This window comes from Colletotrichum godetiae (genome assembly GCF_030913485.1).
Source record: "Colletotrichum godetiae strain CBS 193.32 chromosome Unknown BDP55scaffold_27, whole genome shotgun sequence".
Lineage (NCBI taxonomy): Eukaryota > Fungi > Ascomycota > Sordariomycetes > Glomerellales > Glomerellaceae > Colletotrichum > Colletotrichum godetiae.
In genome coordinates this window covers 223959-240151 of record NW_026851275.1, presented here as the reverse complement: position 1 = coordinate 240151, position 16193 = coordinate 223959, and the positions used below count along the sequence as shown (strand labels likewise).

Genomic DNA, 16193 nt, shown 5'->3' with positions numbered 1-16193 from the left:
CTGTTCTGAGCAATACTTGTCTGCTATCCTTGCACTAACTCAATTCACTCTTAGTCTTTCACAGTTTCTGCAATCGAAAAAACGCTCTTACGCAATTTGGTGTACCAAGTTCAGCTTTCAAACGACGTTCAATATGCCTTCCACGGGTAACTTATCGAAATGGGCCAAGATGGGAAGCAGGAAATCCAGCTTGAAGTCAGATGAGCCCACAATGATTGAACAGCCAGCTCCTCAAAGTCCAACTCCTGGGCCCGATGCCGAAGGGCCAACTGGTTTGAAGCTAGGCGTAATCACTCTTGGACTCTGCCTGACACTTTTCCTAGTGGGCCTGGTAAGAAATACTTATCAGGACATGTCCTTGACACTAGAACTAACACCATACATGATAGGACAACATCATCATATCAACTGCCATCCCACGTATCACAGATGAGTTCCGATCGATCAACGACATTGGGTGGTACGGAAGCGCCTATCTCCTCACAACTTGCACCTTTCAACTCACCTTCGGCAAATTGTACTCTCTTTTTTCCATCAAACTTATTTACCTCATCTCTATCATCATTTTCGAAGTCGGATCGGCTGTATGCGGCGCTGCTCCTCATTCCGTTGTTCTTATTCTGGGCCGGGCGATCGCAGGTGTTGGCTGTGCAGGAATTTTGGCAGGAACATTCACAATTATTGCTGTGATTATTCCGCTACCCAAGAGACCTGCATACACTGGTCTCGTCGGAGCAGTATATGCCATTGCCTCCGTGGTCGGGCCGCTGCTCGGGGGAGCCTTCACTGATAAGGTGACCTGGCGTTGGTGTGTAAGTGATTGCCTAACCCAAAAACGACCTGATACCGCGCAGGATCAAGAGTCTGATATTGAACAGTTCAACATCAACCTTCCGATCGGAGCCGTCGCTTTTGTCATCATGATCTTCTTATTCCAGTCACCACCTCGGCCTGATAGCGGGGAAGTAAAGACTCTTCTGGAGAAAGTCATGCAAGTCGACCCCATTGGCACACTAGCCCTGATGCCGGCTGTCATTTGCCTGCTTCTTGCGCTGCAGTGGGGTGGAACTGTTTACCCATGGAACAATCCCAGAGTCATTGTGCTTTTTGTACTATTTGGTGTGCTCTCATCTGCATTCCTTTTCGTTCAAACCAAGAACGGAAAGAACGCTACTCTTCCCATCAAGGTCATTTCCCAGCGCAGTGTGGCCGCCGCTTGCTGGTTCTCGGTCTGCACTGCCGGGGCAGATTTCACGCTACGGCAGTACATCCCGATCTGGTTCCAAGCCATCAAGGGTGTATCTGCCGTGGACTCGGGCCTCATGAACTTGGCTTTGATTCTGTCGACAGCTTTGGCGTCAATCGTCAGCGGAGTAGGCATAACTCAGATCGGGTACTATAACCCCTTCATGATTGCCTCTACCCTATTCATGTCAGTTGGTTCGGGTCTTCTCACTTCCTGGAAGGCAGACGTTCCCACTCGGGACTGGATCGGATACCAAATCCTGTATGGTCTTGGATCTGGCCAGAGCATGCAAACTCCTCTGATGGTAGTCCAAACCGTCCTACCTATGGAAGAGATACCACTAGGAACTGCTCTCGTGATGTTCCTGCAGACCTTTGGTGGCGCCATTTTCATCTCTGTCGCACAAAATGTCTTCACCAATGAGCTCCGGGCCGGTTTGGCAAACGAACTACCAAACATCAACGCTACCGCAATTGTCGACGGTGGGGCAAACAGCATAAGACAACCCGGAGTATTGCCACCAAATACTCTTGACTCTGTCATACGTATCTACAGCAAATCCCTCACCAATTCCTGGTACGTTGCTGTCGGCTTAGCGTGCGCAAGCATTGCAGGAAGCGCACTGGTACAGTGGAAGACTGTGAAGCAGGGAAGCCCACCACCTGCCGGGGACGAAAGCGGGGACAAATCACCTAACAGCGAGGTGACTGACAGCATGGAGATGAAGCACCAAGATCTCAGCCCGACTGAGTCCGGAAGAAACGATGTATTCAATAAACGTAACGACACCATCTGAGCACAGCATGGGTCGAGGAAGCACAGAAACGGAAAGTGGACGAACAGAATCGCATCCATGTAGCTATCATATACTGCAAATAGGTACTTTAGTTACCAAACCGGGTCCCTGAAAATCGGAGTTTGAGTGTCGTGTTGGCTCCTTCTATTTGAACATCCCAACGCGAAATGCAGAGAGCAAAGGCAGTAAAGAAAGCAATATTGAACAACAAAATACCACTCAATTCAAAAATCAACGAAGTCACTGAATTCAGCAACTAAGACTTGTTTGTAGTACAACGATCTTGCCGCTGTCTTCGGCCGAGCGTGCGGGGTAACACGGAGCTAATATGGGACCGACCATCAGAAGGCCACCGGAAGTGCCTCTGAACCAATTGGATTTGAATTCGACGTTGTAGAGTGGGAGGGAAGGCTGATGAGATGATGAACATAATTTGAACTTGAGACGTAGTTGTACTGAGTACCTAAAGTAGACTCGGCATATCCATAATCCCAGATGATCGCTATGGTCTATTTTCGTTCCTTCAATCACAGAAATGATGGGGGCTGTCGGTAGTATTGATCCACCGCCCATTCCATAGCCCTCACAACGGCCTTGATCTCTGACTCCTTCTTGGGCGGATGGTGCCCTCCTGAGTGATGTAACTTCTTAGAAAGTCTCGCATCACACATCTGGTACCCTATCTCATGCATGTCGTGCATAAAGGGAAAGTCTCGCCTGCCAGACACGTGGACCGTTGGAATGTGTATGCGTTCTTGAAGCAACATGGGATGCAGCACCCGAGGGACTATGGCGCCTACATCCTTGTAGAAATCTTGATTGAAGTCCGGCAAAACAGCCCCAATCTTCAAAGCAGATTGGAACGTCCGAACTAGACAGTCGTTGAAGACTTGCTGCCGAGGAGCGAGGTCTTTGGCGTGCATTCCGCTGCGGCGATATGAGCAGAGTTGGTCGATTTCGCCCTCGCAGTATGTGGCGTCTGCTGAGAATGGCACGACGGATGAGAAAAGGACGGCGAACTTGAAGTCAGGATCTTCGCCGTTGACTTGTTGGTGGTAGATGTAAGACAGTGCTAGTGATGCCCCCTGACTGAAGCCTAGTATGCCATCGAATGGGCCTAGCTCGTCGACTGTGGCAGCGATTTGGTGGTGCGCAGCTTCAATTTCTGAGGGCGAGTATCCCGTCGCGTGAGAATAGAACGGTCCGCTAAGAGCCGGGCTCATGCCTAAGATTCATCTCAGCATTAGCGTCGACTAGTCTGAATTATGCTTGATCATGAAGTGGTGCGGTGGTCATCTTCGAGAAGATTTCGATAGGGTATGTTGGTGGTGTTCTTACCAGGCCCTCGGTGCGATGGTACAGCTCCATCAACTAACACAAACTCGTAGCTTGCATCGACCGATCTCATCAAGCCCACCAGCTGGCTCTCTAGGATTTTGGCAGAACTGCCTACACCATGCAATGCAAGAATCCTCATATTGACAGCAGCAAATATCAAAGTAATTTCACGATAAGGGAAGTTTCTGAATTACGAAAGCGAAGGAAGAAAGTAACGGGAATCTGTCTGAAAATTTACTTCTTCACTGCCACTATCAACTATGAACCAAAGCTTGTCGAGGCCTGTCATCTAGGTTACGGCCGTCTTAATCGGGAAATTTGTTGACCTTTTCACGAATCAGGATGAGCCGAAGGTCCTGTCCAGTGCTGGATGTGGTAATCGGCAAGGGTGTGCCTACAATAGGTTGCCGGTGATGGACAATGCTACTACTGCAGGCTCAAGAATTATTGATTGATACCGGTTGGAATTGCCTCAGTATTGATCATTAGGAAGAATCCCAAAGCATCAGAAAGTTCCCAGATTGCGTGCACGTCAACTTGTTCACACAGCTTATCGCAACACAGTTACTCCAGCCACATCAAGCAAGTCCATCATGAGCCCGTGCGACGAACAAGAGCCGATCGCCATCATTGGCACTGCCTGCCGCCTGCCTGGAGAGGCAACATCAGTGAGGAGACTATGGGACATGATTAGCCATGGCAGAAGTGCACATAGAAAGGTGCCATCTTCGCGGTGGGATGCAGATTTCTGGTATCATCCCGACCCTGATCGTAAAGGATCTGTGAGTACCACCGCTCGAAGATCGTAGTACCAAGTTTCACTAACAGACCAATCACCCAGATTAGTGTGAAGCACGGGTACTTCCTGGAGCAAGATGTTTCCGTCTTTGATGCGCCATTTTTCTCTATGACTGCCAAGGAGGCAGCTGGAATGGATCCAATGAAGAGGTTGTTGCTGGAAGTCAGTTACGAAGGATTCGAGAATGGTGAGTGAACCTCACGCTTTGTCTCGGGGCGGATGATTGACACGAAGTATAGCGGGGATTGCAGTGGGCGATCTGACGAATTCTCAGACGGGAGTCTACGTTGGCTGTATGACAAGCGACTACGAACAACTTTCAACCCACGATATTTACGACGTCGGAGATGTGGCGGCATCTGGGATGAGTGAAGCGATGACCGCGAACCGTGTTTCTTGGTTTTTTGGACTTCGTGGACCTAGCCTCACCCTCGACACAGCCTGCTCATCGAGCTTATACGCACTGCACTTGGCTTGCCAGTCACTTAAACTGGGCGAAACCAACATGGTACGTGAGTCCACTACTTTGGTGAGGGACTTGGCCACTAATTTGTGACTCAATGAAGGGTCTGGTCGCTGGCGTCAACTTGATCTTGCATCCGAATTTCATGCATCAACTGTCCTCGATGCACATGCTCAGTCCCGAGGGCATCTCACACTCTTTTGACCACAGAGCCAATGGTTATGGGAGAGGTGAGGGAATCGCATGTATAGTGGTCAAAAGATTGAAAGATGCATTGCGCGACGGAGACACCATTCGAGCCGTCATTCGTGGCACCGGTACCAACGCAGATGGCAAGACGCCGGGAATAACGCAACCTAGTGCTGAAGCACAGGCCGAACTTATCCGGACTACCTACGAGAAGGCCGGGCTCTTGTTCTCAGATACGCAGTATTTCGAAGCTCATGGCACGGGCACACCACTGGGTGTAAGTGAAACAGATGGCTGTAGCATTGTTCCGCAGAACTAATCTCACCACAGGACCCCATTGAACTGTCAGCCATCGGCGCAACGCTTGGCTCCGGGCGCTCGCCGGAGTCTGGCCCCCTCTACGTCGGCAGCATTAAGGCCAATGTGGGACACACTGAAGGCTGCTCAGGCCTTGCTGGTCTTCTGAAGTCGGTCCTATGCTTGGAGAAGGGAATGCTCGTTCCGACAGCCGGCATCGAGTCGGTGAACCCGAAGTTGAAGCTGGCTGAGTGGAATCTGGCTTTGCCTCTAGAGAACATGGCGTGGCCTTCGCAGGGTCAGCGACGTATCAGCGTCAACTCCTTCGGTTTCGGAGGTGCCAATGCCCACGTTATTCTGGACGATGCATACAACTACCTGAGAAACCGGGGCCTCCAAGGAAATCACACTACCAGCACTTTTGAAGACGACTCTTCTGAATCGGGCATAAGCATGGGTTCCGACTCACCTCGTCAAGTAAACAACAAGCGACTCTTCACTTTCAGCACACGAGACCAAGCTGCGGTAGAGCACCTGGCTCAATCGTACGAGGATTTCCTATCGGACAAGGAAGCGACTTCGAGTTCGAGGTTTTTATCCGACCTTGCCTACACGTTGTCGGCGCGGCGGACTCATCTCGAATTCCGCAGTTTCGCAGTGGCAGAATCTGTCCTAGATCTGCAGAACCAGCTCAGCAAAGGCCTCACGAAGTCGAAAAGAGCTTCAAAACACGACAATCCAATCTTTGTGTTCACCGGCCAGGGAGCGCAGTGGCCCACGATGGGCAAAGAGCTACTCAACAACTGCATATTCCGGACAAGCATTCATCGGTCACAGGTCCTTCTTGAACACTACGGTTGCCCATGGGACTTGATAGACGAGTTATCTCGGTCCATCGAATCAAACGTTGACCTCCCTCAGTACAGCCAAGTGCTGTGTACAGTTCTCCAGATTGCCCTGATTGATTTACTTCGAGAGTGGGGAGTGAAACCTAGAGCAGTTGTTGGGCACTCTAGTGGTGAGATCAGTAAGTGCATGATTCGCCTTGTTCGCTAATTTCAGAGCGCAAGGGCCAGTATCTAACACACTTACAGGCGCTGCATATGCAGCTGGACTTCTATCCCGTTGCAATGCGGTAAAGATTGCATATCTTCGAGGAATTTGCTCAGCAAAGGTGGCCAACAATGTTGCTCCTCGAGTAGGTGCCATGGCAGCTGCTGGACTATCCGAAGAAGAGGCTTCCAAGTACATCAAACAAGTACCACCCTGTTCTGTGGTGATAGCTTGTGTCAATAGCCCTTCAAGCGTAACCTTGTCAGGCGACCAAGACGCTGTCACGAAGTTGTGCAACGTTATTTCCGCCGATGGAAAGTTTGCAAGACTGCTCCGCGTCAAGACAGCCTACCACTCACCTCACATGGCGACGGTCGCCCAAGAGTACCTTGCTAAGATGGGCAGCATCGTCCCTCTGGCTGGAGCTGAACAACTTTGTCCAATGTTCTCATCACTTACTGGGGATACGGTCACCTCAAAGAATCTCGATGCATCGTACTGGATGAAGAACATGTGCGACCAGGTTCGATTCTCACCAGCGATGACTGCTTTGCTTGACCACAAGCCAGAGACTACCCAGGGCCGGGGTCGTAATCGAGTTCAGTGGAGCGCTTTCATCGAGATCGGCCCTCATGGAGCTCTACAGAGCCCAGTATCCGAGATCGTCAAGACAAGCCAGGGCAGCACCGCAAAAGAGGCACCTTATTTCTCCGCCATCGTGCGTAACAAGGATGCAGAGATCACAGCACTACAGCTTGCTGGTCAGCTTTGGAGTTCGGGCCACAGCATAAACCTTTTGCGCGTTAATGGCATCTACCCAGAGTCTTTGCCACTCTCATTGCCCGACTTGCCGTCATATCCCTGGAATCATACCAAGAGTTACTGGCATGAGTCGTCGATGGCCCGATCAGCCAGATTCCCGAGTGGCCCTCGAGCCGATCTACTAGGGGTGCCGGTCGTTCTGCAAAATCCAATGGAGCCTCGCTGGCGCAATTATCTCCGCACTTCTGAGAACCCATGGATCGAAGATCACAAGATTACCGGGACCGTACTTTACCCTGCGGCTGGAATGATTGTGATGGCCTTGGAAGCTGCACTTCAATTGCAGGACACCTCGAGGAAACTAAAGGGCATCGGATTGCAAGACCTTAAATTTGAGCGTGGACTCGTCGTGCCTTCTAGAGAGGAAGTTGTGCAGACGGAAGTGAGCCTGAGACCCGACGAAGCACGTCCGTCTATGTGGAAGTTTGCTATTTACTCTATCTCTTCTAAAGACTCGTGGACTAAGCACTGCCATGGAACCGTGGGCTTAGAGTACGAAAACGCAAAGGAGAGTGCTTTAGCTCCCTCTGAAGAGGAATGGAGAGGGATGACTGGCATTTATAATCGCATCAAGCTCAATGCCGTGGAAGATATCGAAATGGACTACTTCTACGACCATCTTGAGTCTGTTGGTGTGGAGTACGGGCCAACTTTCAGGAATGTGTTTGAAGCAGGTGCAGTCACCGGCGAGCACTGCGCCCACGGATCTATCAGCATCCCAGACACCAAGTCTTCCATGCCTTTCGACTTTGAGTGCCCCCATCTGATTCACCCGGCAACTATGGACGCTATTTTCCACCTTCTCTTCATTGCCTTTTCAGATGGAAGGCCACTACAGGAAGCTGCAGTACCCTATACATTGAAGCATATGTACATTGCTGCAGATCTACCCCAAGGCGATGGTGGCACGTACAGCGGTTACGCCAAACGTCTTCAGACCAATGGTCGTGAAACGTCTGGTGATTTGATCGTGTCCGACGAGCTCTGGAGCAGTCCCAAGTTGATTGTCCGCGACTTTGCGTTGAGACAAGTGACGTCTTCACAAGATTCTTCTTCCAGCGGTAGGACTGCGCGAAAGGTGTGTGCAAAGCTGAGATGGAAGGAGGACATCGATCTCATACGCCCCCTCTCATCTCCTCTCGACTTAGACCGGGACTCTAGCGACCACAAGGAGCTTTTCCTCGAAGATAAAGTTCTCGGGGCTCTAGCGGGACTGTTAGACAGGTTGCACCATAAGAGGCCAGGCTACGAGATGCTTGTCGTCATGCACGATGCTTCGGATGGCTCTCGTCTCTTCTTGGAAGCGCTATTAAACCTCTCTAGGGGAGCTCCAGGCAGAAAAGAGAAAGTTGTTCACGTCGTTACGACCTCGGAGTCAGCTGCACATCTGGCCCAACAATTATCTTCAACCCAGAATTATCAGGTGGACACTCGGAGTTGGAAACCAATGTCTCGTGATGCAGCCCCATTCTCAGATGAATCATTTGACTTGATCGTCAGCATAAAGCCAACTGAACGCCAAGACACCTCCCAGGAATACTCGACGCTAATCGCACTGCAAGGCTTCATACGATCTTCAGGGATTCTCTGCTTGGTGGGCGTGGATGACAACACCTCAGTACTGGATCAAGATATTGAGTCGATGATCCGCTCAGCAGGGATAGAACCAGGCAATTTCTTGTCGGACACGAGTCGCAAGAGAACGCTTCTGATCGCAAAAAGGCCGAGTCTTTCGACCGTTGACTCTCTGCCATATGAAGTCTTTTTGCTGCACAGGCCAGATCTCAACGCATCAACTAGATGTCTTGTCGATACTCTGACCAAGAAGCTGACATCGCTCAATCGCGAAGTCACCTTGGCATCATTGTCAAACGTCGATCGATTGAAAGGAAAATGCATTATTTCCCTGCTAGAGGTCGAGTCTCCCCTAGTATATAATTGGAACGATGAAGATTTTGAACACTTCAAGCGTCTGGTTTCCAACGCCTCGCAAATACTGTGGATCACTCGCGGTGGTCTCCTAGAGAATTGGAAGGATGGGCTAGAGTTTGCGCCAACCCAAGGTTTACTACGGGTTATGCGCACAGAATATTCCCAAGTCAAGTTGCCACATCTTGATCTGTCTAGAACCACTAGCTTGAGTGTGGATGCCACTGCCAACATCATAACTGATATCTGGTGTAGCTCTGCACAAGGAGGCTATGGTCAACTTGAAATGGAATATGCCGAATCCGCTGGTAAAGTGTTCGTGCCGAGATTTGTCGAAGATGAAAGCATGGACGCAGACTTAGAAAGTCCAGAAAGGCACCTGGCGCCAGTGAAAGGGACTTTGGGCAGCAGAAGACATTTGATGCTGGTCCGAGAAGGTAGAAATACTGTCTGGGTTGATAGGTCGGAAATGTCTCCGGCTCTTCTGGACGGGGGTGTTGAGATCACAGTTGAATATGCCCTTGTGCAGGTCACGCCGGTGTCCGAAAATATCCCCGACACTCTAGTGTCCTCTGCGATTATTGGAACAGTATCCGCGATATCGTCTCTCGAGGGGACTACAAGAGTTGGACAGCGAGTCATCGCACTTCATTCGGAGCCCTGCAGTACCACGGTCCACGTCCCCGAGTCGTTTGTCCGACCAATATCGTCAACTACATCACCCGAAGAAGCTTTGACAACATTTTCTTCATTGTTCTCCGCGGGTTTTGCTCTTATGGAGACAGCGAGACTCGAAAGCGGCCAGACCGTTCTCATTCGTGGGGGCGACTCGCTGATAGGCAGAGCAGCGATCCGGCGAGCACAGCTGGCTAAAGCAGAAGTCTTTGTTACTGTCAATGCTTCCACTGCGATAGACATTATCGCAAAGGAAATGGGGATTGACCACGGCCATGTTCTCAGTAACGATTCTGGTCGTTGCATGGCCGAGATGATTCGTCAAACTCAGAACCGAGGGGCGGACGTTATACTAAATTGCCAGCCTGGCGAAATCTCTCCCAAATGGGTTGATTGTTTGTGCGACTTCGGAACTTTTATCGACATGGAGCCCAACGTATCTGGGAGCGCTATCCCCTTTGTTGCTTCGCGCCGTAATATCACTTTCGTTCGCGTGGACGTGTCTCAACTGGGAAAAGCAAAGCCGAAGCTCGCTGAACGTCTCTTTGACGAGACTTGTAAGCTCCTTGACACTGGAGATTTGATTCGACTGGATCCTAGATTTGTCAGATCGCTTTCTGATATCAGTGAGACTGTGCCACGCGTTGACGATGGCGAAGCGCCGATCACAACGATTCTGAAATTTGACCCCTACGCTCAAGTTCTACTGCGCCCTTCCAAATTGCCTGAACTAAAACTCAACAAGCAGGGAACCTACATTCTTGCTGGAGGTCTGGGTGCACTAGGCCTCAAGATTGCGGACGTCATGTTCGAGCATGGTGCTGGGCATGTCGTGTTTCTCTCGAGATCAGGAGGAGAGAAGAATTCGACAGGCTTGGATTCCTTCCGCCAACGAGGGCTGCCTATTGACGCTTTCAAATGCGATGTGTCGAGTTCATCTCAAGTCGAAGAGGTAGTTCGACGTCTTCAGACGCAAGGGCGACGTATCCGGGGTGTAATCCAATGCGCAATGGTGCTAGAGGTAAGTTGTCGAATTCTAGCAGAGAGTGCATGTATCGTCAGATGACTTTCATTTCCGCATGAATCTGTACCACTAACACTCGTTACCAGGATACAATCTTTGAGAACATGACATACGACCAATGGCAAAGATCAACTCTCCCCAAGATTCAGGGCACAATGAACCTTCATCAGTCCACTCCCCGAGACGTGGACTTCTTCATTCTCCTCTCCTCAATCACTTGCGTCATCGGGAATGCTGCGCAGTCAAACTATGCCGCAGGAAACACGTTCGAAGATGCGTTTGCTCATTTCCGTCGTAGCCAGGGCCTCGCTGCTACCGCAATCGATGTTGGGCTAGTAACCGACTCGGCCCACTTCACTGGCGACTTTGATATGGACGCCTACTTCCAAATGTACGAGCATCGGTGGAATGGTCTGCAGACGACCCAGCCAGAGCTCGATGCCGTCCTGAGAGCTGCTATGCGAAGTCGGACATCAGACGGTAAACCTATTGAGCCACAGATTGTTCTCGGTCTTGGTCATTCAATGCCGGTTAGTTCTTTAGCAGCGTCGTGGACCAAGGACCCGAAGTTCAGTCACCGGGTCAGTCTCGCCTTTGCCAGTGGCACGGGTCCGCTTGACGAACAGAAAACTGCTATGGAACGGCTTGCTGAAGCGGAGACTGCTCAAGATGCGGTGACTATTGTGGAAGACGTTCTCCGAGGCTATGCAGCACAGATCATGGACGTAGCGGCGACCGACATTGACACGGAGAAGGCTTTCTATGACTTTGGAGGTATACACGCACATGATATCTAGGATTTCTTTTCACAAGTGATCATCATGCTGACATAACATCTAGTCGACTCATTGAAGGCTGTTGAGCTCCGGAACCGCGTATTCCGCGATGTGCAGAGCGATATTTCGGTATTCGAGTTGTTGAGTCCTTCACCTCTGTCGAAGTTGGCGTTGGACATTGTAGGCAAAAGCAAATTTGCAAATGAATAGTAGAGAGGTGAATAGGGAAGAAACAGGCTCAAAGCACGTAGAATCATGTTCTCTTTGGTCCCCAGGCCACTTCAACCCAATGAGTGAATTAGAAAGCTCTCTACCAACAATCCCAAGGACGCACTTTTCTCCCCAACTTCGTTGAATTGACTGTGCTCTGGTCATCATGATTTTCAAGTGAGACCAAGAAAGGCTTAAAGAGGCCCTTTGATACAACAATCAAACCCTCGTTTGACGAAGAACCATCAATACCCCTGCTCCTCATGTTTGGTCAGCTCTGATCGCCAAGGTAAAGGCCAAGACCGCGCCTGGTGACAAGATACTACTGGCAAGAGTGAGACCAGCTATTCTTCCAATGAATGAGTCCGCCAGAACTTGGAACCACTTGTTTCGCTTCCGAAGGCTTTTGAAAGAGTGAGATGATCTCAGGATGAGATCCGTCAAAGGAACTAAAGCCGCGGCGATGATAAAAATGTCCCATTGGAGAAAGTCTCGAGCACCGTCGGCGAATACTGTAGGGGATGCTGGATTGATATAAGCAGCAGGTGAAAACGTTCGACGTATGCCTCCGTCTTCTGAACATGTCAACGCCCATAAGTGCCCAGCCGCGGCTGTAGTCGCCGAGATGAGTAAAGATGTTGTGATAAATTTGTTCGAGCCTGGTTGCTCCAATTTCAAGCCCAATGACTTTGAGATCTTGCCTTGGAGCCAGACAAAGGATGGATGAGAAAATGCGAGTACGAGTGGCATCAGGCGATATAACGCGATCAGCCCTTGCCGTTGGTACGTTGAGCAGGTCTCGGTGAATGTCGGGTAGAGAAGCATGGCAGGTGCCATTGCTCCCAGGATTGCGGTCGGAACCAGAGCTATAGCTTCCTCTTGGTCTGAAGGACCAATCTCCTGACTCTCTGGCTGGCTCGTCTCGCCGTCTAGAAATCTTTCAACATGGGTGAAGCAGTAAAGAGGATAGACAGCCGCTGCACCCCACGCTTGATTCAAGGTTCCCCAGAATAAGTGCTCACTTTTAAGCCCGGCAGTCAGTTAAGTATAAGTAGGTGGGAAAAAATATATTTTGGAACTCACAAGCTCGCCCAGTGCCGCCTCTTGCCCCGACTCCAACCCAAGACAAGCATGCAATGAGAGGTTGTTTGCATGGTGGTGAAAAGGCTGACCAGCAGCATACGGTCAGAACGAGAACCATTGCTAAGGATATTGTTGTAGAAGATGACGGCTGGAACAAACAGTTTATCAAAGATCTGGAGGCCGGTGAAATTTGTTCGAAGTATGTCACCATTAGGGAAGAACCCCGTCTGCTTCATCTTTCCGACCTCGCTCGCTACGCCGCTACGAATCATCCGCCCCCACAAGGCATCATATCCAACCAGGCTTAGCCCAAGAAAATAGGTGTGCATCTCGAAATGTGTGATCTGTTAGTATGCGCATTGGCTACACGAAGGGAAGGATTCAGCTGGAGGGTATTCCGGTCTATATAGCAAGGCTCATCGGCTGCCACCAAGCCCTGACGAGTCAGTCGTGAATCCGTCAGCATGGGAAGTTGTTTCGATGTATAACCTTCTTCCTCATCCCGGTTTACCCCTCAAATACCCGCTCGATTAACTTTGCAGCTAAAATACGACGGGAACTCCCAGACTTCCTTGTAATACTCCAAGGTCTTCGTGAACTTCGTGTACACGTACAAGCAACCGCCTGCGCCTATCATGGCCGAAAGCCCCATTCCCAACCATAACAAGGTCCACGATGACAAGTCCGTCTGTACAGGTACGGGCCCGCCCCGTTCAAGCAAAGCAGCATTATACTGTAGAATCCAGTGGCTCGTCTTTCCCACTAAAAGTATGACAGTGATAGCTGCTGTCATTCTCAACACTGAGGGTCTCAAGTCTGAAGCCTTCCCGACCTGGACGCGTTGGGCATCCCAAACTTTGGCCATTTGGCCGAGTTCAGCACCGTCTTCCTGTAAGTTCCAGATATCAACATCAACTGGTGACGTTCTCGTTGCCTTGTCTAGACTCACATGATCGAGGATCACTCCAACTTGGAACTTTTCAAGTGTATTGTATGCGTCCTCTGAATGGCTCACATATTCAAAGCTTTCAGTGCCGTCGGATCCAGCAACGTCCTTCAAGACTTCGATACCTCCAGGATGGTCGTCGGCGTAGCTGGTAACGTTATATACTATGTGACCCGAAATCAGCCTGTGTCGTGAACGTGCATCACATCTACGAACCTTTGCCCCGGATTGCCACCCAGAGATCATCAACCTCGTGATGCTTGGATAAATCTGACCGACTGAGTGCCTGCATGATGGGCGACGGTCTAATTTCACGATCTGTTTTCATTCACTCAGAACTGGTCAACACTGGTTTCTCAGCTGGAACAATCTTTTACACAGCTTCCGATTGTGGTCACGTCACCAAGTCGGCCCTCTGTGCACGATCATCGTCTCTAGCTTTGCTAGGAGTCATTGAAAGCTGCCCAAGACGGGAACGGGCCTGACCAAACGGGGACCTGTCCGGGGACTTGCCACTGCGGATCTGCCCAGAATAGTCTCCGGCATCTCTTTGTGGACAAGAACCGTCAAAACACCACAGGGATATCCCTGCTAGTCGGAGAAGGGAGAGCGACGGGAAAGGAAACCTCAACATCCTTCGCCTTTGGTGTATTAGCAGGCATCGAGACCACGGTGAGCTCGGGCACCGCGGCAAATTTACTGTTTCTGCATCAATCCTATCGTCGCTTTCATTGCTGTGCATAATACTAGATCTCGTGTATTTGCCAGCCTCAACCTCACATGTAGAGACTCAATTCAAGTCACCTCCGCAATGTTCCAGCAGCAATTCACCATTGGTCATGGCTCTTATGAGCGATGCCAGACATTGAATCTTCCGAGCGTTAAAAGCATGCAGGAACTCAGATCAGGAATTGCACGTGTATTCTCAGTATTGGATTCTGATTGTGAGTCCCCAACCGATCGTCGATTTCACATGCAATCCCGAGGAAAAAGACTGACAGTTGTGAAGCAATCTGCTTTTACAATCGGAAAGATGTGCTCACTTCTATCAACGAAGTTGAAAGGAGTGATGGCCCAGTGCAAATCAGAGTAAACGGCGAAGCTGTCAGAGAGCCGCTGGGACCAGAGCCGTTGCCATACGTTGGCAACCGTTATGAAATCTACCCAGATCCGCTTGGTAACTATGATCGCCTCTTTGGAAGGTATGGGCCCGTAATCAAGACAGTCAACATGGGCACGGTGACATACCTCACCAACGATCCCAACGTCTCTCGCGAAGTTCTCCGCGAAGGGGAGTTCTTCACCAAGACCACGTCAGATCCTGGCCACCCTCTTTACTACATGCGAAACAATGAAGCGCTGTTCACTTGCGACAGCGATGCGCCGGCATTCAAACTAGCGCACAAGTTCATTCCACCCAGCTTAACGCCAAAGGCAGTCCGCCACTACACACCGACTGTTTTATCTTGCGTCGAGAGATCATTCAACGTATTTGATGACCTGGATGAGAAGGAACTGGCATTCAATGTCTATCATTACACCTTCAAGATGGCCGGGGAGATCATCTGGAAGGTCATTCTCGGCATGGACCTGGGTCATTTTGACTCAATTGACACCAAGCCTCATGAGACCATTCGGCTTCTTGGCGAGTATCTTTCGCTCATGAAGAAAACATCTCTACGCGGAAGCTGGTATGGATACTTGCCGTTCGGGAACCCGAAGAGACTCAAGCTAGTGAGACAGCTCCTGTGGGATGGCGTTGCTAAAGGCATTGCGGATTCGGTCAAGGCCAGCGGTGATCTGCCAATGAAAGACGCTGCACTCCATGCCACCAGCGTCGCTGACTACCTCCGCCGGGCTACCGATGAGAAGGGAGAAAAGTTACCGGAAGAGATCATGCTAAGCAACTGCGTCATCATGATCGGGGCTGGTTTTGTAACAACTTCTTCTCTCCTAGCTTGGCTCATTTATGCTTTGGCCAAATATCCCGGAAACCAGCAGTGTCTGCTCGAAGAACTCATCGAATGCGGTGCATCGCCTGATAAACAGTGGTCTTACACTGAGCTCACCGAGATGCCGTTCCTCGACAAATTTGTGAGAGAGACCCAGCGAATGCATAACCCGTCCTTCCAAACAGCGAGGAACGCAAAGCAAGATGTCGTACTCCCTGGGGGGTACTTCCTACCTAAGGGTTCTGTCATCATTCCGACGTTCCCCTCCTTGCACAAGAATCCAGAGCACTGGGACAATCCGACGCGTTTTGACCCGGATCGTTGGGACACAGAGGACGTGAAGGGCCGGCACAAGATGTCCTACACCCCTTTCGCAGCAGGTACTAGGGGTTGTGTGGGATACAATCTTGCACTTCTTGAAGTGAAAAGTGTGATGGCAAAGTTGGTCTACCGCTACCATTTTGAGGATGCGTCTACTGAAGCCGTAGTCTACGACCCTGAGTTCATTGTTATTCGGCCGTTGAATTTCTATGCTAGGGCAGTGCGGAGAACGAAGTGGCCTACTAGTCGGGAGGGATAATATCAAAGAGGGCCA

General features: G+C 50.4%; 7 protein-coding genes across 7 annotated transcripts; 3 read left to right on the top strand and 4 right to left on the bottom strand.

Annotated features, from left to right (window-relative positions):
* Positions 1 to 133: 133 nt before the first annotated feature.
* BDP55DRAFT_694899 (major facilitator superfamily transporter) lies at positions 134 to 1842 on the top strand (the record flags this gene model as incomplete). Its single annotated transcript, XM_060577401.1, has 4 exons — positions 134 to 331; positions 390 to 812; positions 879 to 1728; positions 1802 to 1842. 4 exons carry the CDS (start codon positions 134 to 136, stop codon positions 1840 to 1842), a joined length of 1512 nt encoding a protein of 503 aa, XP_060428144.1.
* Positions 1843 to 2563: 721 nt separating this feature from the next.
* Positions 2564 to 3519, bottom strand: BDP55DRAFT_716668 (serine hydrolase FSH; the record flags this gene model as incomplete). The annotated part of the gene is made up of 2 exons (XM_060578345.1): positions 2564 to 3267; positions 3381 to 3519. 2 exons carry the CDS (start codon positions 3517 to 3519, stop codon positions 2570 to 2572), a joined length of 837 nt encoding a protein of 278 aa, XP_060428143.1. The 3' UTR covers positions 2564 to 2569.
* A 454-nt stretch (positions 3520 to 3973) lies between these two features.
* BDP55DRAFT_612809 (PKSN polyketide synthase for alternapyrone biosynthesis protein) lies at positions 3974 to 11674 on the top strand (the record flags this gene model as incomplete). Its single annotated transcript, XM_060571212.1, has 8 exons — positions 3974 to 4162; positions 4222 to 4370; positions 4414 to 4687; positions 4746 to 5108; positions 5162 to 6155; positions 6223 to 10628; positions 10718 to 11405; positions 11472 to 11674. The coding sequence occupies 8 exons, from the start codon at positions 3974 to 3976 to the stop codon at positions 11615 to 11617; spliced, it is 7209 nt and encodes a 2402-aa protein (XP_060428142.1). The 3' UTR covers positions 11618 to 11674.
* Positions 11675 to 11878: 204 nt separating this feature from the next.
* On the bottom strand, positions 11879 to 12454 carry BDP55DRAFT_633341 (uncharacterized protein; the record flags this gene model as incomplete). Its single annotated transcript, XM_060572540.1, has 1 exon — positions 11879 to 12454. One exon carries the CDS (start codon positions 12452 to 12454, stop codon positions 11879 to 11881), a length of 576 nt encoding a protein of 191 aa, XP_060428141.1.
* Positions 12455 to 13328: 874 nt separating this feature from the next.
* BDP55DRAFT_584931 (uncharacterized protein) lies at positions 13329 to 13917 on the bottom strand (the record flags this gene model as incomplete). The annotated part of the gene is made up of 3 exons (XM_060570865.1): positions 13863 to 13917; positions 13650 to 13810; positions 13329 to 13589 (listed from the first exon to the last, which is right to left on the bottom strand). A coding segment is annotated over exon 3 (237 nt), but the record flags the coding sequence as incomplete, so codon positions are not given.
* Positions 13659 to 13938, bottom strand: BDP55DRAFT_508740 (cytochrome b5-like heme/steroid binding domain-containing protein; the record flags this gene model as incomplete). The annotated part of the gene is made up of 2 exons (XM_060567692.1): positions 13659 to 13810; positions 13863 to 13938. Coding segments are annotated over 2 exons (228 nt in total), but the record flags the coding sequence as incomplete, so codon positions are not given.
* A 519-nt stretch (positions 13939 to 14457) lies between these two features.
* Positions 14458 to 16178, top strand: BDP55DRAFT_694896 (cytochrome P450 82A2; the record flags this gene model as incomplete). Its single annotated transcript, XM_060577400.1, has 2 exons — positions 14458 to 14590; positions 14656 to 16178. The coding sequence occupies 2 exons, from the start codon at positions 14458 to 14460 to the stop codon at positions 16176 to 16178; spliced, it is 1656 nt and encodes a 551-aa protein (XP_060428138.1).
* Between the last annotated feature and the right edge of the window lie 15 nt (positions 16179 to 16193).